This window comes from Dermacentor silvarum, chromosome 7, assembly GCF_013339745.2.
Source record: "Dermacentor silvarum isolate Dsil-2018 chromosome 7, BIME_Dsil_1.4, whole genome shotgun sequence".
Taxonomy (NCBI): Eukaryota; Metazoa; Arthropoda; class Arachnida; order Ixodida; family Ixodidae; genus Dermacentor; species Dermacentor silvarum.
Genome location: NC_051160.1, coordinates 99,397,384 through 99,419,481, shown reverse-complemented (window position 1 = coordinate 99,419,481; position 22,098 = coordinate 99,397,384). Strand labels below are relative to the sequence as shown.

At 46.2% G+C, this 22,098-nt stretch overlaps 1 protein-coding gene across 1 annotated transcript; it reads left to right on the top strand.

The window, feature by feature from the left end:
• Positions 1-4,221: 4,221 nt before the first annotated feature.
• Positions 4,222-18,054, top strand: LOC119458308 (protein obstructor-E). The gene is made up of 4 exons (XM_037720142.2): positions 4,222-4,414; positions 8,021-8,218; positions 14,331-14,539; positions 17,880-18,054. Exons 1-4 carry the CDS (start codon positions 4,372-4,374, stop codon positions 17,916-17,918), a joined length of 489 nt encoding a protein of 162 aa, XP_037576070.1. The 5' UTR covers positions 4,222-4,371; the 3' UTR covers positions 17,919-18,054.
• The last annotated feature ends 4,044 nt before the right edge of the window (positions 18,055-22,098 follow it).

Below are 22,098 nucleotides of genomic sequence, written 5' to 3'. Positions count from 1 at the left end.
TCATTTGGCTGTGCAATGTAAGCTTTGCAAACAAACGCGCTTTTTCGCGACAGACGAGGTACATTTTGTTTGTTCAGCATTTAGCAATCAAAGTAGCAATGTTTCCTTGACATTTCCGTTTCCATGTATGTAGTCGTATGTGGTACCTGCATCGGCTGCTCAAGATTATCCGAATTTCAGAGGCCGCTGCAAATAACCCAACTAAAGCTAATGTGCTATCAAAGTCTGCCTCTAAAACAGTGGCAGCATGGCTTCAAGAGCGGCCCCTTCAGTGTCATCTGTCATTCAAAGGTAAATGTCATTCGTTTTATTGCGCTAACTACATGGGATTCCTAATGGATATTTTTCCATACCTGGATGTTTTATTTTACCGCTAATATATCTTTAAATGGCCTGCGGCACATCGTCGCGGAAACCACTTATACTAGACATCAAAATGCTTAATTGACTAGAGACAAACATTTCTCTAGTTAACTTTCTAGCCAATCACTTTAGCGCTCACATTGCAATATATAAATTGAAGCGAGTGATTTTGAGGGATACATCTACTTGTACAAATTTTGATATCTAGCGCCCGTTTTGAGATATGTAAGCACTGTCTAACTTACTGTAAATCTGCACTCTTGTTACACTAACTTTTTTAACAAAATCCCATTTTGTGCTTCGAAACTCTAACTACTGTAACACCAAAACACCAATGTATTTTGTAGCAAATTCGGGAATGAATATCTTGAAAGTGGTGCCATTTTTATAATACTTTCCAAGGGGATATGACCCACGAAGTCAACAGCGAAAATTCCCAAATTGAAAGTGCTTCCACGTAGTTATTAGCGATACATAAACGATACTTCGCGATTAGTCAAAAATTCATTTTGATTTCTCGGGCTGACAATATCCGCCTCTGAGAGTAATCTAGCTCAACAAGTTCAATTTGTTTAATGCCCCGTTCGCTTCAAAAAAGTATGCACAATAAAAAATAAATAATAATAATAATTATAAATAAATATAAAAGTGAAATATACCTGCAATTGAATTTTAAGAATCGAGGTGCTTTTTGCTTGAGTTGTACGTTTACTTCTAAACCTGAACTCTACTTTGCTCAATTGCAATTCCATCAACAGTACTTTGTACTGTTTGATGGAATTCTCTGTCGCCTTTTGAAAGATATATTAATGTTTACCTTCTAAAATATGCCATATTGAACGTGAACTTGTTATCTACACAAAAACAGCAACGTTTTCATTTTATTCTTTTTGATGATGAGAAACAATGTGCGTTAAACAAACGTGTGAAAGGTCTTCCCCTATTTTTTACCCTCTATGAATAACTGTAAACCGAGAAATTTCCCTATAGGGACTACATTTTTCAAAAGTGCAGCAAATAATAATTTGCGTTACCTTTATTGCGACCGCTTGAAAGATCCTCCAAGGGCAAGGTTGCTTCGAGCGTTAAAATCTCCGCAATAGGTCGGCGCAAATCACAACGAGCACAGCAAAAGGTAAAAAAAAAAAATGGTGGTAATCGGAGATGGGCTACTCTCCAGGGCGCATTACACAATGTTGTCATAAAATATATCTGCATGGTAGGTGCGTGCACAAATGCGTTATTCAGAAAAAAAGCGAAAAAAGAAAGACGATTGTGCTATGCACGTGCCGAGGAATTATATTTCTTTCGCGTAGAAAGAAACGGGAGTCCTCACTGACGCATCTGTCTCCTCTTATTTTTTATGTGAAATTCTCGCAATAACCAGCAGGCTTGCTCAGTGCAGGTATTGCCATGAATCTTTGCTTCCCCTAACAATGCCTTCCAAGTGCAGTTCACGTGCTCTCCCAGATGCGTGCGTTCATTCTTCCTTGTGTTCAAAGCGTCCTATGTAAATCCGTTCTTTGCAGCCCTTTGCGGTTGGGCAGATGTAACGTTTCCTACAGGACGGTATGTCGCACATCGTTGCGCAAGTGCATTTCATGAAGGGTGCCTATCGAAATATCTCGTATAAAATTACACCTGCCACGTATTCATTCTTACGAGCCACGTATGCATACTTACGAGCCACGTATCCATTTATATGTGCCCCGTACGGAACAACACATGCCACGTATACAACCAAATTTGCCTGGAATCCATTCTTCGTGCTTTCATTCTAGGCAGAAGCACCTTGTATGTGCTTTTAATTGTATGGCTTCAAGCGAATTACATACAACCAACAGGCCGACGTAGCTACCTTAATGCAAGCTTGTTCGTGTCTTGTAAGAGCTTTAATGCATATCTGCATGGTAAAAACTTTTCTACATATTTTGTACAAATAACTTTGCAGGAATACTCGAATTTCCATGTTTGCCTAATACTTACACAGCCAAAGCTGCCAACTTTTCAAGCTAAAACTCCTAAAATAAACTGCATGGACACAAAGCTACAATATTTATTAGCCTGTCTAAGACGGAAGTTTTGCGATTTGTGGGAAATATGTTCATGTGGTAAATGTGCACGTGTATTTTATGAGCATGGAACTGGTACGCACTGCCCCCGGTTTCAGTGTTGGAATATCTTGACGTGGTCGCTACAGGGCAATGACTCACGCTCTCTGTCTGCGTTTCATCGAAGAAGCTTTTCGGTAACCTCCTTGTGCTACGAATACCAATGAGAACGCCAACTGATTCCCCCTCTACTCAAAAAGCACGGCTTCACAGGCGTGTCCAAACAGCCTAAGCACGTATGTTCGAAGGTTCTGCACACGTGTACCAAAAGCACGCTCACAAAAGTAGGAAACACACAAGTTGTTATCGTCGGCAACACTAAAGTACTTCGGGACGTGGCATTGTTGTACGTGCTTTTCTGAAGACGAGGTCTACTTTGGCGAGGTCAGACGAATTCGAGGTTTGTTGGATCTAGATAGCTAACCTTTCCGTCTTGTAAATTAGACAAATCGTGGCCTTTACTGCACGTAGGACAAAACAAGAAGTGTTGAAATGAAGTTCGGAAGCCAAACGCGCCAAGAGAGCGTCAAGCTGTGTACGGAACCGTAATAATCGCAATTAGAAAAAAAGAAGAAAAAAGAAAAAAGGGGCCGAAATTAAACCCAGATGCACTTGTTCAAACTGCGTGCGCCTCAAACCAGCACCGAAAGCATGGCTTTGGTCAACGAAAGTGGGCTCCAATTTCTGTGATAATGCAGTCTAAAAATATGGACCGGTTCTGGAGATAGTGAAGTATAAAAGGTGGATAGATAACGAAGGTAATGCAGTCTAAACCGAAAAAAAAATAAAATAAGGAACTGTAAACAGTACGTAAAAGGCTATTTGTGTAACATGTTACACAAGCGGGGCAAGGAGGCGTAAGCTACGACGAATCAAGAGCGGTTGACATTGACGACATGAATACAAGGTCTTCTCGGGGATCCGCTCACTCCTAACAGGAAAAAAAAAAAACACGTGGCGCACTAATACGTCCCTGAAGACCTTCACCCGCATTTTTAACTCGGCGCTCGTGTGGTCTTCTTAACTTATCTCACTTGAATATCTCATGGGCCTTCTGTTTCTCGACCCGCGCAGATGCTTTGGAATAACGGTCGCATTCTGACCAGACGGCACGCGAGATTTAGCGCTTTCGGTGCGAAAATCCACAATTGGTTTTCTGAGCCCGTTTACCCAGCTCTCTTTCAGCACTTGTGCTTATCAACTGCACACCGCGTAACGGAACAATGCAAACAAGCATTGATTAGCGCCATTGTTCTTGTTGGCATGTGAGGGTACGGTGTAATTGTTCAATTATGGTTCATTTGTATAAACATTCGGCTTATATATGTGCATACACTTGTAAACTTGAGTGCGGAAAGCTTTCTTTTTTTTCCTTTTGCAACTACTGTATATTTAATGTAGCAGAAAGCGAACATTCTTAATGCAAATGTGCGATATTGTTCTTCGGACATCCTGCGATGCAAGTCTTCAAAATGCCTGACTAATTAAGATTACGAGCCCGTTCGCTCGTTTAAGTTTACGGCCGTCCTTTAGCGCCAGCTTCATGCTTATTAAGCAATATCCTGTAAAATGTGCCACCAAACCGCATTCTGAGCTACCTATTAATCAGTTTCCTCCCATCGAGCTGCAAACATGTTCGTAAGGTTCATCGGTTGCCAGTACCTGTTTGCCGAAGCGCGTATCGCACACCACCTCCTTCTATATGTCGAGACGTCCCCGAGAGGACTGGGTCGGTAAATGACAAAAAGCGGCCGGCTTTGAAAGGGAGCAGACCCGATTGAGCACACGCCGCGTGGCTTGGCGGCTCACGCAAAACGGCATTCCAGATATCCGGTTTGGGGCAAGGGGGACGGCGGGCGAAAGCTTCTCGCATAACGCTCTCGGCAACTACAGCGACATGAGGTGTGCCATCTTCTCTTTAGCGATACTGCTAGGATGCGGTAAGTGGAAACGTTTATATTAGATGTTAAATAAAAAAGTACTATTAAGCTCATTTTAGAAAGGATGTTAAATTCTTATTAGGAATCGGATATTGTTCTATCGAACCTTACCACTTCAGAATTTTCACAACTATGCCGGCAAAACTGATATGCTTAATTATTTTGGCTTCTACCACTATTATTATGCGTCAATTTAGATTACTGTTTTTGTGTATTCTTGTGTATGTTTATTCTTTATTTCTCGGACCAGGCGCTCTTGTTCTAATACGTCACTTCTAATTATACCGTGTTTAATCTGTATTCTGTGAAATGGCTGGATGCTATAAATGATATTATATTTTTAGCCTTCTATTGAGGAGCATTCTGTTTTTTCCTTGTGTTTTAGAAATTCATGAATTTTTAGCACATTTCTTGCGCGGCAGTTCCGCGCTGCCATGTATTGTAACCATAGGGTGCAGGGTGTTTTTTCAAACTGCATTCGCAGCTGTTTTCTCTGGCTTTTCCAACATGTTGGAAATAAAATAAATTTCCAATTTCAAAACTGGGCCAGTTGGCGTGTATGTGCAATACATGTTATTAGTGCAAACTACAGAGAAAAACAGGCACGACGAGTGCTGAAGGTTTATCTCAAAAAGATGAATTATAAGAGCAGTTGTTAGCGCAATTAATGCATGCTGGTTCATATGGCTATTTACGGCTTCATAACAGATGCGTTCGCGTTAACATTGCTATAATAAATATTCCTTTGCAAATACACAAAAAATTCTAAGGGAGCACTGGTCCTGTCTGTTCCTCTTTCTTTGGGTCATGTTGTTTTTGCAGTTGTCATACCACGTACAATATTTTTATAGCACGTATAAGCTTTTGCTTGGAAATATGTGCACAGTATGTTCTCCTAGCTATGGTAGCTGCTGAAGGAGTAAGGATAATAGACGGGCTTGACTCTTGTAATTGACTAACTGTCAAAATCAAATGATATAAATAGTTTTACTTGTACAGCACAATTAGAAGAGCACAAATATTGGTTTGGTAGCCACCATATAAAAGCTGCAACAGATGTTAAGATATCTTGTTACAGTGGATCTGTTATACGTTAATTTCCAGCGGATCGCTGCATGCGTAGACCGAGCGCGTATATCATAAACGCCGTAGCCTCGATACAAAGCAAAAGCGCATCATGCGTTTAATAGCCAATAGGTGTGTTGGCTCGTGACGTCACGCACTGCATAGACACGTTATCTCAGTTGCGTTCCGGCCGTGCAATGGGTAGACCACGTATTGCGCGAAACGCGGAAGAACAGCATTCCTACAAAGAACGACGGCGTGGGCAGAAGCGGAAATTGGCGCGAAGGTAGGTGGCGGAAGGCTGCGAACGCTTCCCGCCGCCTTCGCGCCCATTGCTGTTTAAGCATCGTTGCAGAACCCATGGCCGTCTACCATAGAGACCACAAAGCTATAGTCACCTCAATGACAAAATAACGAAAACGGTAGAAAATGACGATTCATTGGGTATTTGTCTTTATTTAAATCAATATAATTCATGACGATATATACAGCTCCGCCGGTCATCCACCTTGACTGAGTGGAATGACACTGAGTTAATTTGTAATGCAGGCAGACAAGGAGGAAACAGATAAATTGTATGGTCTATTATAAAAGCATGGAAGAGAAACTCGACGAAAGCCCGCGTGCTACAATATGTAACACGTGAAGTGTTGCACTCCATATAAAAAGGCAGAAGCACAGACCCTAAAGAAAGAGAATTTTCAAGAGAGGTAAATATAAGAAGCATAAGCCCAAGATTCTCACTCGGTTCAGTCGTACATACCTGCAGTTTTTAGTTATAATGTGCATATAATTTGGGCAAAACACTACCTAAATGTAATAGGCGATGTATCCGTAAAGTCCATTGTACCTACTCGAATGAGTAGATGAACGCGAGTTATCATTTTTCTTTTAAATCAGAAATGCTCCGCAAGAATCTCTTGCTCCTGGGAATACCTGCCGCATAGAATGTCTTTCGCTTATAATGCGCAGCCTTCTCGCTGCTAATATCACACACATTTCGCATTTCGCTCGAATCATTTCACGCTGTTTTCAACTTCGATTAGCTTAGAGCTCGCAAGCACCCTGACAAGCCAATATGCCGCTTCTAGTCCACTCCAAGCGCGCGCTGTGGTCGCATTTTTTTCCGCTTGTATAACTGCGATGGTATCTTCAGTGACGCAATAGTTTTTCACTTTTGGAAACCTACTGATCATACCTTGTCCGATTGCAGTGATGGTTGCAGTGAAGTGCTTAATGAAATAGCACTTCAAGCGGCCACAACCGTGAATGTTCGCCATCGGGCGACTTATTATTTCGATAAGGAAAGGTACTCTCGGCAGGTTCGTTTCTAGACCTAACCGCCGCACTGCACGAATGTTTTTCGCAAACATCTAGGGAAGGAAGAAAGAGATAATACTACCTCGGAAAGCCACGAATGAGAGAGGAGGTGAGCGGAGGCAGAGGGCACGGTGGAATACTAGGCACCTGTTATCGCTAGGGCATTAGTTGGCCGTACCAAATTGCATCGCAACATAGGTCGAGTCTGCGTTGCTGTTTGTTTTACGAAACTATGTGGACGCGGAAGCGCTGGGCTGGCGCGGCATACTGGGAGGTGCATGGAACTGGTGTGAAAAGCAGCTCAAGAACCAGAAAAACGTGGTGTATGCTTAGCTGACATCATTTCTTTTTCTATTTACTGAAAGTGAAGAAGATTGGGCTCTCCTTGAAAGCGAAGAGGATGCCCTTAAGTGTCAAAACACTGATTTTCTTTTACGATTTGTAATCTAATTTCGAAAAAAACCTAAATGGCCCGGTGAGCAGGGATCCTGTACGGGCTGTTACTGCCAAAAAGATCGCAGGTAACGAACACGAAGCTCAGATGAATTGAGGATCGGCGCCTGCAACACTTCCTGGAATGCAGTAGGCACAGCGTCATGAGAAAGCTTCCACCAAACTGTCCCGGCAGGCATAGCCTCGTTGATCAAAGATCGTGCGGCGGAAGTGGGAGGGGGGGGGGGGGTGATTTTAGAACTTGCTACACTAGGTTCCAACGAAACAACTAGATTTTGAAGGCGGAGTACTATCATGTTAAGTCGCTTTTATGCTTCTGCACGTAGCAACCAGAGTAAAGTGAGGGAATGCCACATGAGTGCTTTATCACGCGCGCCTTGCAGTGGAGGTGTGGTCAGTGAGTAAACTGCAGTGACTACACGCTGTAAAAGGCATCAGCACTGGAGGTAAAGGTACTAGTCATTATCCCCACCAACCTTCTTGGTCAACAACAGCGGTCACGCGCCGTTTTGAAAATAAAGGTACTTTCAGTGGTAACCGCCGGAACCGAATTAGTCTAGACTATAAAGATGGTACATTTGAACAGCGTTTCACAAGTCGTCTCACAAGAACTACTAGTTCACAATGCAGGCTCATAAACTAGAACAGATGGATCTCGGATGTGCGGCCTTGTAGACGTGCATTGTTCATCGCACGTTCTTATATTGTTGCACAAATTCTTCTAGGTGTTGTAAAGCTTCATGGTTTAACAAACTCATTACGTTGTAGCCGCCGCACAGTTCCGCTGTCCGAGCGGTAATGGCTATTTCCCGGACCCGGAGCAATGCGACATGTACTATGAGTGCCGCCGAGGAGTGGCCACGCCAAAGCTGTGCGCGGATGGCATGGCATTCCATGACGGCAATCCGCTGTACGCCCGATGCGACTTCCTTGGAGCTGTGGACTGTTCACGGAGGCCGTACCTGCGTGAGTTTCCGACAAAATTATTTCCAGATTATTTAATGCGTTAGCATCGTGAGCGTCAAAGCAGAAAGAAAGTGCACGTGTGTAGAAAATTGGTCATATGGTATGTTGAACCGAACGTATTGTGTCCGCAATAGCTCAGAGTAACTCAAGTAATTTTTTTTATTTTCGCCTAATTTATTTATTTGCGCAACTTTTGAATTTTTGGCTTAGGCATGTTCAGAAAACGCGTATGTTTAGATCATGTTCAGAAAACGCGTAATAAATTGTTTTCTACGTCATGTCTCACGTTGTTCTTTCTTCCATGTGCCCAAGCAAGCCCGCGAAATAAGAACCACGCGATGGGGCGCTTGCTCGCTGCGACTTTGCTGCTATCAAGGGTGCAATGGGTCTACAAGCAAGTGTCCACGTGGAAGTGAAAGGGTGCTACACCGGTTGTAGGCTTCTGGGCCACCAGCTCTTGTCGCCTAACGGTGCCAATGCATGCTACTGGCTGAGCTCTGCCGAAGCGATAATGCGGCGATAAACCCACAGTCGGGCTTTGGCCTTGCTTATTCACCCATTGCACGCTTCAGCGCAGCGCAATGGGAGTGCGCAAGCGCCCCATCACGTGGTTGTTTTTGTTTCATATATCGCGGACTTTCTTTGACATGCGAAAAAAAGATCTGCGTGACATGTATCATGTAGAAAACATGAGGCGGTTTTCGAACGTGCGCTTAACTTAGCTATCGCACTTGCTATCTGAAGCCATAATTAAAAAGTTGGGTAAATAACTGTAATTCAAGAATTAGTTATGGCGAAAAAAAGATATTCGGAGTTACTATTTGCTATTGGGGCATTTATCCGGTGTATTTATGTTTTACTGCTATAACTAATCCTTGGTTTGTTAGCCAGCGCCACCACTCACGAAGACGTCGGATCCCACAAGACATGGGATCGGTAGAAACCACAAGACGTGGGATCGTTCCCCACCTGCAGACAGTTGTTTTTTCATCCACTTTCATTTCCATGATTTATCATTTGTTTAGTTCAATTAGTAAGTACAAGTAATTTCCCGTATGTTGTCCTTGGTGTCTACTTTTGCTGGCATTTCATTATATACATACATACATATATATATATATATATATATATATATATATATATAGTGTGACTGACAGTTGTCTGCTGCACCTCGCACCTTGAAGAGGCCAGACGTATGTCGAGTGAGCTCCTCAACAACGCTTCGCAATGTTGTCATGTGGTGGACGTGGTTCAAATCATGGCTCCGCTGTCCTCAAATAGGTGCGAAATAATGCGTACGCATTTCACTCGTAATTACCGCCTAATCGCCACTGATTTTTTTATTGCGATAGCAATTATATGGCCACCCTAATGCAGATTTCTGCCGTCGGCGTCGCCGTGAGGTTCCGTATGACGTCAACGGCGATGCAATCGTTGCCGCGCTCCGGAAGCTGTATGTGCGAGTGAAAGGGCGCGAGAGACGCGCGCTTTCACGGGGAGCGAACGCACGTCGGAGAGCAAACGCGCGTTCTTCGCCGTGCTCCCTGAAGGGCTGCAGAATTAATCGTCTCTTTCCTCCTTTACAATCACCATATATATATATATATATATATATATATATATATATATAGAGAGAGAGAGAGAGAGAGAGAGCAAACGCGACATCTTCCGTCGCGCGAAAGGGCGTGGGGGGACGGAAGGGAAGGATGGGAAGCCAGGTTTTGCTGCGGCACCAAATGCCTATTTATATAAAAAAAATGGGTTGATCCCTCTTATATAGGAATCGGTATAGAACACGAAAGTGAAACGTGTCTTCACAGAAGTAGTGTAATGTTTATTGCACATTGATATATAATGTCTATTGGTGTTTTGTGGCTAAAGCGCCCTTAGGCGTTGATGCACCCACGCTGACGCCTGGTGGCACGTCTCCTCCATCACGACTACCAACGTCGATGACCATGAGCAACCGTCGTGCATATGGAAGCTGCACTACGCTGCACACGCTAGCACAACGCGAAAGACGAAGCACGTAACTGACACACTAATACAACGCGCAAGACAAAGCACGTAACTGAATCGTCACCGAGTCAAATCAGCGCGTACAGCGCGTCGTAATTGCAGCCCTCCGCGATCAACTTCAGAAACATTTTCAGAGCTAATTGCGGAGGCCACGCTCCGCTGTGCTGAGTACGGTGAACGCCACCTAGGTGGCGTTGGTAGTGCTTCTTGATGCCAGCGTCCCTTCGAATGCTGGCATCGAGGCGTCGTAGTGCTGAGACCACCGAAGCGTTCACTGTCGGTGCGCGTTAGTGTCATAATAGACAGTTTTAGCAGAGCGTTGCTTACGCTCCGCTCCGCTAACATTTCACGCACACCGTTGGTTGCAGGAACTGCGTTGATTTGGCTTGTTTGACAAGCGCGTCTCCCAGAGACGCCAGCCACGCGCGCTCAGCGTGGCTGTAAAACGACAAATCAACCAGTAGACGCAGCCTAACGCTCCGCTCAAATAGCTTCGTAGCGGACCGTGGGCAGCGTTCTTCGTTCCGCTGCCGATATAAGCGTTGTGCGCACGCGCATTAGCGTTCCCGCTTGCGTTCCGCTGAGCGGCTCTGCGCGAATCGTTAGGACACGACGGTCTGAGCGGAGCGGGCCGTGAACGCTCCGCTAAAACTGTCTAATGCAGTACTTCTCTTTTCTGCTCGTAGGCGGCGGCACCGCCCCGAGCAAGAGCGCGGGTACACGGAGGAGTGTTAGATATATAAGGCGCGTCTGTGTAGCTCTCTGCAAATGCGTTTGTGGCGCAATGGGTTAAACGCTCGGCGATCTATCGTCGCGGACCGAGAGGTCGTGGGTTCGATTTCCAAATTTTGCATGTTTGTGGAACTTTTTCTTCTGGTTTCTTTCTTTGTATTATGTTCTATGACGTATTTCCGTGACGGAAATACGTCAGTGAAGTCTTGGTGGACCCCGGCATAAAACACTTTCGTGTTAAAAAGTTGTGAGGCGAGAAGGTGGTAAAGATTTCCGACGCTGCTCGACGATAGCGCCAACCTTTCCCTTTCCCTCAAGAACCACTTACCACCGACGAGTGTCCCATTCTGTCTTCGTCGAAACCCTCCGAGCCGCCCTCAGAGGCACCGGCAACAGTCACCAACGCCGCGCGCGTTCGGTGCGAGCGCGGGCAAAACGCCGACGGCGTCGACAACAGTTCTGCGCGTTGCTGGTGCTGCTGCATGGCCAAGTTTATACAGCTGATAAAACTACTATCCTTAATCCGTATAGCTCTCTACTAATTTGCTATCGCAATTGATGCTTCGCCTTTCGGGTGAAATTGCGACAATTTTGTTGTTGATTGTACAGTAATAAGTGTAAAATAAATTACTAGGGACTCCTTTGACAAAGAATCTTTTGAATTGAGGTTAAAGGAGAGTTTCTTGCTGCATGTGCTTCGGCGGTGCTAGTGCGAGCAGTACAGTGCGCGGGTAACCCGCACTGTACCGCTCGTAGTAGCTATAGCACCCTAGGGAAATAGCACCCATAAGCTTGCGCGTAACGGGCGTTCACAAAGTGAAATGTAAGTAAAATTTGGACAGTGAAGCTTTAGATGACTAGGATTCCGGGATTTGGTCGTCTCCATAGATAAGAAACTCAACCAATAACAGCAGAAGTCGCGCGGCGCGTACGCTGCTGGGTTCCTTGCAGCACCACCAGATGGCGATCGCCTCCGCGCATCCACGGTAGTTTCGGCACCGGCCGTGCAGAGAGAAAAAAATAACACCATCTTCCCGTAGGGGAACCTTGAGTAGTATGCGAAGCAGCCATGGGGTCGACTCAAGGTAGTTTTATCAGCTTTATAAACTTGGACATGCAGCAACACCAGCAACGCGCCGAACTGTTGTCGACGCCGTCGGCGTTTTGCCCGCGTTCGCACCGAACGCGCGCGGCGTTGGTGACTGTTGCCGGTGCCTCTGGGGCGCCTACGGTCGCGCCTCGTACCTTAGCTGCTTCGCATTATCGCGCACGGAGCCGCAGGTGTTGCCATTCGTTGCGCCATCCGGAGAGGTGAGGAGGAATGCCGAGAGGAGAGGAGACAGGGAGAGGAGGGGGAGAAGGATGCGCATGCGCAGTAGGGGTGTGGACGCATGGCGGTTGGATGGATGGAGGCAGGTAGGGAGGTAGAGAGAAAGCTCGCCTTCGCGCAAAGTGTTCCCCGCAAGCATGTCCCGGTAAAGATTGCGGTTGCAAATGCTGCAGTTGCCGGAAAGCGCAACTGTAATACGGATCAGGTATGACATGACCAGTACACTTCCATATTTAAACGTAGAAACCGCCGAGCAACATATTTCATTTGTGTTGTAATAGCGCTCGTGAAAGGCCACGCATAGTTAGGACTCCCGCAGAGCAGTTTGAGCAAGATGAGCAGCGGCAGAACCAGCAACACATCAATATGTACAACGGCATCGTGCCCAAGCTCGACAGGACCCAGTTAATGGTTAAGTCAGATTGCTCTATTCGATCAGGTAATACCACAGTCTCCCTGGCCAACCACCTTCACAGCATGAATTGGAGCCAAAAATTTTTACCTCGTACATCCCTTGAATTGGGCAGTCCTCACACAGAAGTCGTAAACACTAATAGCTATCGCAAGTTTCGTGCAACATCACCTTGCTACGTGTGACCTGAACTTGGTAATTACTAACTGCATTCCTTTTCGTTCGTTGTAATATTAGGTTATGCCGCATAACTGCAAAGCTGTAGTGTATTGACATTCTTTGCTGTTTACTACCAGCCAAAATTATATAACAAGATAGTTCTCTTTTACTCATTGTATTCTGTTTCTTTATGCTCCTAAACCCACTCCCATCTCTATTGCAAAACCCAGTATCCACTGTCCAGAACCATGCCTGATTATGGGCCCAGTGTCGCGCGCTGGATGCTGGGACGCTGGCAAGGCGCGGCATACTGGGAGGCGCTGAGCGCGGGATACTGGTGCGAAATGCAGTTCTAGAGCGAGAAATACGTGGTGCCTGGCTACCTTATATAGTTTTTCGAATACAGAAAGAACGTTCTAATGCAATAAAAAAAGAAAAAAAGTATCCACGAGGATTCTAACCTCCAACCTTCAGATCCATTATCTTAACACTACGCCATGCCGATTCGTGATTACCGATTCATATTTTGCCATGTCAACGCGCAGACACAGTGGTAGCGTTGCACAGACGTCTCGCACAGACATGGTAGATGGGATATCGCCTTCAACGCCTCTATCAGAACACCTCTATTTGCGCCTCTATCAGAACGAAAAAGTTGTCCGTATTGCATAGTATGCCTGGGAGTGCTGCAACACTGATTTGCTTTTGCGATTGGTATAATAACTACGAAAAAAGCCTTAAATGAACCGCCGACCCGGAATGTTGTACAGGCCGTTACTACCGATTTTGACAGCCGTTTCTTATTCTTCGCGCAAAGGTAATGCAATATTTTCATAGCTCGACAATGCTTTTAAATCGACACGTATGTATGTTTAAATCGACACGTAGAGAAGCGGTCGGTTAATGCGGCTGACAGCCTTCGGTGACAGCACATATAGGTATGTTTATAACAAGTCATATCGGCGCTAATCGCTTGTTGTGCTGACACTGTACACACGAATGGTCTGTTTAAAAACACCAGTGGGAAAGGTGAACTACAGAGTGATTTATCCTCGTTAGACTTGTTGATTCCTCAGCCCAGATGGGCCGATAAAGTGTAGACGAACTCGGCGGGTATGGTAGGCTTAATCTTCGGTTGAACCACTGAATGTCACTCAAAAAAGTGTCACGCGTGTATCCTTACATATACCGTAACAATACGTAACACATCACTGTTACAAAAAATTAAACATGTCTATGATACACCACACAACCGAACGCTTACACAAAATAAATCATTCACATTAAGCAAGTCACCACACACACACAAAAATATTTCTGATAACTTATACGCAGCTCAGACGATTTGAGATGATTTGTTAATTTGAGAAGCGCAGCTGCATCAATACAGAACGAGTTTGGGAATAACACGTTATCCTGAAAGGAACAAATTAACATCGCTCAAAAATGGTTGTGTGCAGAAAATGCCAAGACTACTCGCAAGTGCCCCCGCGCCAATGGCTACTTCCCGCACGAGGATTACCCGCGAGTGTGCCAAGAGTTCTACACCTGCAGTGCCGGCGTACCATCCAAGCTCTCGTGCCAGAAGGGACTGGCATTCAGCGTAAAGGCGGGCGGCTGTGAATGGGCCGCCAGGGTACCCGGCTGCGAGCACGAGGCCGCCACACAGGTATAACGCCATTTTATTTGCTTGCGTACGATCATTGTTATGTGACTTCATCACCGCCGTGTACCATGAGCCCGAAAAGCTTTGCGCGTATTCTCTTGAAGTGTTCCTTTCTGAAACAAAGGTAACCTGCCATTGAAGAACAAACCTTAATCGGGAACCATTTATGGAGAACGATGACTCTCTTCACAAACACCAGACGTCCAATATCGACACCCAACCGTGGTGCAGTTAATTTTTTATTTTTTATTTTATTTTTACATACTTCAGCCAAACTTTGGCTATAGCAGGAGTAGGAAAAGAACAATGAATTATACATATACATTACAACGGTGAAATAGCAGTGAGAAATTCTTCTAAAGGGCATTCACGCACATTTCCGGGCAAAGCATTCCAGCACTCAATTGTGTGACGGAAAAAACTGTTCAAAAACAAGTCTGAACGAGAACTGTGCGGAACAATATTTAGAGCATGATATTGTCGAGTATTCGAGGGGGCTGAAAATGAAATGTAGTCTTGAGAAGAACAATGTGGTGAATTTACGTAACTGTGGAAAAACTTTAACAATCAAAGTGGCGACGTTTCTGGAGTGTGATTAGATTCAGGTCGGAAAGGTTGGAAGAGGGTCAAAAATATCTGTCATAACACAATGAAGTGTGGAATTTCATTTAAAGCGCTTTAAGAAAAACAACGGAGCTGCTAGCTGAAATTTACATAAGTTATCATGGAGTGAACAATTCCTAACATTATATTTGCATCAGGGTGTAATAGTGCCATAGTGCTTTTCATAATTTTGTTCATTATGACCACTTCTGTATGCGGACACCGATTACAAGTATGTGCAAGCAAATCGCTTTTCAGTTTTGATTTTTTTATAACCTGTACAGCATACGTATGTGCTTGCTATCCTTTTTTTTTCTTCTGTACTGCACCTATCTTGTAACTAATTTGCTGCCATGATTGAATGGTCAAGTCGGAAATTTCTTTAAAGAAAGTATAGGGTTTTACGTGCCAAAACCACGATCTGATTATGACGCACGTGGTAGGGGAGGACTCAGGAAATCTGGACAACCTGGTGTTCTTTAACGTGCACCTAACTCCATGTACACGGGTTCTTTCTCATTTCGCCTCCATCGAAATGCGGCCGCCGTGGCCGAGATTTGATCCGGCGACCTCGTGCTCAGCAGCCCAACACCATAGCCGCTGAAAAACCCCGGCGGGTGGAAATTTTTTAAGCCTTTAGTGGCCTATCCCAAGTCGATTGTGTACCGATTGTGTGCCTAAGAAAGAGATGTCACCACAGTGTACCCACATTCCTCTCAGACTCTAAGGAGTAGGATTCAGAGAGATATAAACTAGCGCTGGAACTCTTTTATAATAGTGTATGGAATTTTTTTCAGTCTGTAGCTTGAAGACCATGCCGAGAGGACCATGCATGACCTCCGGGCTGAGAAGTTTGGCGAACGGGTGCCTGCGAACGCTGATAATTGTTCAGGCACTTGCCGCACACTCCGTGGAACATACTCAGTGACCCAAGTTGTCGAGACGTCCATTGAAAACCGGCACATAGCCAGTGAATTTGTGGCGCCCCCAGCTGAAGTGTAGTACTGCTGTGTTAGAAGAGCCCTAGTGACGTGGGTTGAATTCTACGCAGCAACGGACAAACTTAAGGGATTGTATTCATCATTGTCGAGTTGCACATTCGCAATGTCACATACCTAGTTAACGAAGGTGGCGTCAGAGACTTTCATTGAAGAACGGCACGTACCTACTGGGACTACTACGTGTGCAGCATGGTCACTGCTGCAAAGAAGTATTGCCTCTCTCTCAGAATCGCTGATCGCAGCCTCAGTGAATCCAGCCGGTAATGAAGCACTTGCATCCCGTGACGCCATAGATCAGGTAGTGTGACCATACAATTGTTGGCGGCGCGTTTTGCGACCTGCGCTATGCCAATCGCGTTTTGCCTGCTGGTGTGAACGTACGTCTATGAGTAGCATTGTGCGAATAGCTGGCGGGCATTTAGCAAGTAGCTTGCCCTCCCTGATCATTAGGGGTTCCGCAAATGTTTACAAGGTGGCCATAATATTCGTAAGGGTGAGTAGTGTTCTTTGTAACGGATACGTTTATGTGACGACCGGAAAAGAAAGACCACAGTAACGCTCATTGCATGACAGCGTCTGAAGCTGGTCCGTGGTAGAGCAGATATGGGAAAGCTATGAGCATATATATAAATATATATACAAAGCAATTGACGGTGGTCTGCGCCGGACTACCGTCGGTTGCACTTGGCTCCTCGAAAAGGCAGGACGTGTCTGGGGTTACCTGAACAGCACTTTGCTATATGGGAAACGTGGTTCAAATAATTTATCCGGGGCCTCAAGAAGGTGTGACGTAATGCTACCGCATTTCTATCGCATTTGCCGCCAAGTGGATGCGAAATTCTTACTCTTTTCGAATGTAGTTTGCGACGTGCGATAGTTGGGGTCTGCATACAGAGGTACTGGGCGCCTGTGAGCAAGACAAACGCAGATGATGATGTCACCTTCGACTAGGTGTTACAATATTGCACGTAATTATGGCAATGTCCATGCCATTTGTTATATGCTAAAACGACCATGGCAATCGTACTTCGTCGAAGAAATGTTAAACCCTGCTTAAGCCGGTATGATCATCCCTGTCGCAAGTGGCCAGTCGTGCGGTAATTGATCGTGTATTCGCGGGCTTTTTTTTACGCTCGGAAAAACACTTTTATGTAGCTCGTATTGAGCAACATAAAGCTGTATCGGGAGTTTTTCAGGCTGCTCTGCAATTTTCTCATCCACATTTTTCGTCTAAGTTTAATATTTGAGAAGTTGAATAATTATTTATATAGTATAATTATGTACTTAGGTGGAACGCGAAATATAATCTCAGTATCTCCAAGTGACGGTAAACAACATTACCTTGGTTCTGAACAGCTACGGGGTATAGGATATGCCTAAATCTTGGTGCATAATAGTTGGGACAGCCTGTATACGTGACAGTGGTCTGCTCCGGACCGCCGTCAAGTTGCCCCTCGCTTCTCGAACAAGCAAGACGTGTGTCGAGTAAGTTCCTCTACGGCAGTTTGCAAAATGGAGCAGGCAGTTTAAATCGCTGATTCGGCACTTCAAAGAGCTTCGACTTAATCCTTGCACACTACTCCCACATTTTCCGCTGAATCGCTACTGAACTTTAAAGCTGTGCTTACATTCAACACGAAAAGTTCTTGACTTTTGTATTGATGGTGCTAGTTCAAGTTATGGTCACTGATGTGTAAAAAAAAACCAAAGTATTGGTGTTTTCTTTTCTTTTACCACAGGGATCAAAGGACACATCCGAGGACCAGGTAGAAGAGTGAAAGTGAAGCGCCCGTGTTGAAGCTTTTTCCAGTGGCATTTCTTTGTGTTGTGAATAAATATATTACAGAATACAGAGTTCCTTGCATTCCGCGCCCTGTATGAAAATGTGACAATAAAGAATGTTTGTTTACACGACGCAGTTTTTTCAAATTCTATAATCTACAGGTCCCGGGCTAAATGCAATAACGGGTGCAGTCCACATAGCGCGCAGCAGTCTTCGGCTCTGTTGTCCGCGAGCTGGCACCTTGACATACTAAGGCAAAAGCGTAGGAATGACAAAGACCACACGATCGTAAATCTGACGCCACGATTGATCATTTAGCTCTTGAAGCGGAATGTTAAACTTCCTATTACCTGTACGCTTGCCAGCGCGTGCAGGCGCGCGCTAGCCCGCTCTTTCGTGGCTCGTCAGAAATAGCGGTTAACATCAACCAAGGTCGCTTGCTGGTGCACGCTTGCTCTTAGCTAGACGCCTTGGCAGACGTCGCTTCGTACTGGCACACTCATGACGCTTGAAACTACCCAGTCTAGCTCGACCGGCTACCGGTCCGTGAAGGCTATGCAGCAGAAAGCCGATCTGTTCCAATTAGCTACACATGCAGCGGCAAGCCCAGTGAGCCCTCTCGCCGTCGGGTGTCGATACAAGCGGACGCGTGTCCTATTATTCCCCTAAGATACAGGAACCACCACGTCGTCTGGTCTAGAGCACTGCACGAGCTTGATTTTTCGGCCCGGAAACTCAGCGGCTATAATTCGTACATTGAAAGATGCGCAGTAAAGTAATTATTTAATAGTTAATTAGTCTAATTATGGTAATTATTCAATTAGTTGTTTTGATTTCTCTAGCAAGTACTAACCGTTGCATATAGTAGCTTAGATCAAGGATTATAATTGCGCTATCTACCACAGGCATTTTTTTTTCAATTTGGTGCAGCTAAAATAAAACACCCTGTATAAGCAAGGCACAAAAAATATGGGGGTTATTTTGGCCTGCATCTGTTAACTGGAATATCTGATTCCTAGGTCGCGGTGCGCCCCAGAGATGACAGGGTATAAGAAGTGGGATAGTGTTCGCCTTCCACGTGTTTTGGGGGCGTTTGTCGTGGCGCTCGACTGATCACGGCTTGTATGATGGACACTCCCTCGTCAGCACCCGCCCGTCCCACCGCCGCATCGACCATTACACCACCGAGAAACTTCAGCTTCGATCGGACGCCGGAGTCAGGTTCAGGAGTTCGACAACTACAGATAGTCCACAGGCCGGAACGATAGATCAGAGGAAGCCCAAGGCCGGGCTTCCGTTGGCAGACAAGTGAGGAAATTCTTCCAAACATTTGGTGTCTCGTAAGAACCGAAAATCTGCGAGACTGTCTGCAAAAGTTTATCGGCTCATTTCGTGGCAACAAAGAACGCGGTTTACAAAAGCGCCTGTTTCCATAGTTGGCAACCGGAGCCAGGTGAGACAGTTCACCAGGTCGTAACCGCTCTACAATTCCCTGGCAAGGCCGCGGTGACTTTCCTGCATTCGAGACGCCGATGGTCTGGCATAGATTCGTCGTGGGACTTGCAGGTACAGCGTGGTCCGAGTCGCGCTCCTGATAGATTAGAGCCTCACTCTAGAAACATCGCTGGCGAATGCACGACTGAAGGAAATTGTTGCGCGATAACAGCGGCAACTACGTTCCACCGCAGCGACGTCAGAGGACGTCGGGGCTGCACCTCAATGGACGACACCTAGGGCTTAGACCTATAGCGGCAGCTACGTTCGCCAACCTCCTAGACACATGGTGCCGAAAAATCTACATAACTTGCAGCAGTGCCGATTTTGTGGAAGTTCGTAGAATCCCGGGTTCATGTTCCCTGCTAGAGAAGTGCGGCGTAACAAGGAGATTCGACGTCTTAATGCAAACACTTCGCGAACACTGGTTTCCGAAGCCCTCCGTCATATGGGAAACCGCAAAATTTCGTCGGAAGGCTCAAGAAGAAGGCAAGTCCATATAGCACCACGTTGCTGAGTAACGTAGTCTATTAAGTAACGAGTGTCTGAGAAAAGCATTTCCGGATGTACCAAGGGTTGCCTATTGCCGCAACAGAAATTTCGAAGACATGTTATAGTGCATGCCAAAGTCAGCCAACATCATTCCCCCGCAATAAAAGCCTGTTCTCGCCCTAGGTGCACAACTTGATGGTACCTTCAAAGTGACTATAAAATTAAAGGCACCGCAAATAGCTACACATACGAAGTTCAAATTAGCTTTACTTGCACTAGCCCCGATGTAATTTATATACTTGAGTGTTCCTTCTGTAAGAAGCAATACATCGACGAAACAGGAATATGAATGAACACCAGGTTAAACGTACATCGCGCGGACAAAGTTAAAAAGCTTCCCAAAGCTGTCGCCTAGCATTTCAACCAACCAGTTCATAAATTTCATGAACTTAAACACTGCACACTACAGTAAAATTTAAGTTCTACGCGAGACAGAAAATATAGGGAATCATATCTCACCCATAAGTTCAAGGACATTGCAACCAATAGGCTTGAACATTTCAAAGGGAGCTTTAATATCTATTCGCTATGCTAAACTTCAAAGCATAAGCAGCAGCGCTAAGTTATTTTTCATTTAGTTGCTTAGTTTTATTTTTTCATTATTCGATTGTGAATAATATTCCACCTTCCCTTTGCTTACACTCATTCCTTTCATTCACTTCGGTTGCAGCAGCGGCTGTGGCAACAAGTTTCTGCCGCTAAACCCACGCATTTCACTACGCAGGCGCCAGGGCAGTGCTTTCAGCGCTCACCACTCCAAGCCGCTGGCATCATCCCTTGAGGACGACAGATCGACACGTGCAGCTGCTCGCAGCGACGTGTGGAAGTGAGCCCTGACGCGGCGCTGCCATCGACGCTACTTAAACCGGACCGCGCTCATCGCTCTGCACTTCGGTTGGCAGCAGCGGCTGTGGCAACAAGTTTCTGCCGCTAAACCCACGCATTTCACTACGCAGGCAGTGCTTTCAGCGCTCACCACTCCAAGCCGCTGGTATCATCCCTTGAGGACTACAGATCGACACGTTCAGCTGCTCGCAGTGACGTGTGGAAGTGAGCCCTGACGCGGCGCTGCCATCGACGCTACTTAAACCGGACCGCGCTCATCGCTCTGCACTTCGGTTGCAGCAGCGGCTGTGGCAACAAGTTTCTGCCGCTAAACCCACGCATTTCACTACGCAGGCGCCAGGGCAGTGCTTTCAGCGCTCACCACTCCAAGCCGCTGGTATCATCCCTTGAGGACGACAGATCGACACGTGCAGCTGCTCGCAGCGACGTGTGGAAGTGAGCCCTGACGCGGCGCTGTCATCGACGCTACTTAAACCGGACCGCGCTCATCGCTCTGCACTTCGGTTGGCAGCAGCGGCTGTGGCAACAAGTTTCTGCCGCTAAACCCACGCATTTCACTACGCAGGCGCCAGGGCAGTGCTTCCAGCGCTCACCACTCCAAGCCGCTGGTATCATCCCTTGAGGACGACAGATCGACACGTGCAGCTGCTCGCAGTGACGTGTGGAAGTGAGCCCTGACGCGGCGCTGCCATCGGCGCTACTTAAACCGGACCGCGCTCATGACTCTGCACTTCGGTTGCAGCAGCGGCTGTGGCAACAAGTTTCTGCCGCTAAACCCACGCATTTCACTACGCAGGCGCCAGGGCAGTGCTTTCAGCGCTCACCACTCCAAGCCGCTGGTATCAACCCTTGAGGACGACAGATCGACACGTTCAGCTGCTCGCAGTGACGTGTGGAAGTGAGCCCTGACGCGGCGCTGCCATCGACGCTACTTAAACCGGACCGCGCTCATCGCTCTGCACTTCGGTTGCAGCAGCGGCTGTGGCAACAAGTTTCTGCCGCTAAACCCACGCATTTCACTACGCAGGCGCCAGGGCAGTGCTTTCAGCGCTCACCACTCCAAGCCGCTGGTATCATCCCTTGAGGACGACAGATCGACACGTGCAGCTGCTCGCAGTGACGTGTGGAAGTGAGCCCTGACGCGGCGCTGCCATCGACGCTACTTAAACCGGACCGCGCTCATCGCTCTGCACTTCGGTTGGCAGCAGCGGCTGTGGCAACAAGTTTCTGCCGCTAAACCCACGCATTTCACTACGCAAGCGCCAGGGCAGTGCTTTCAGCGC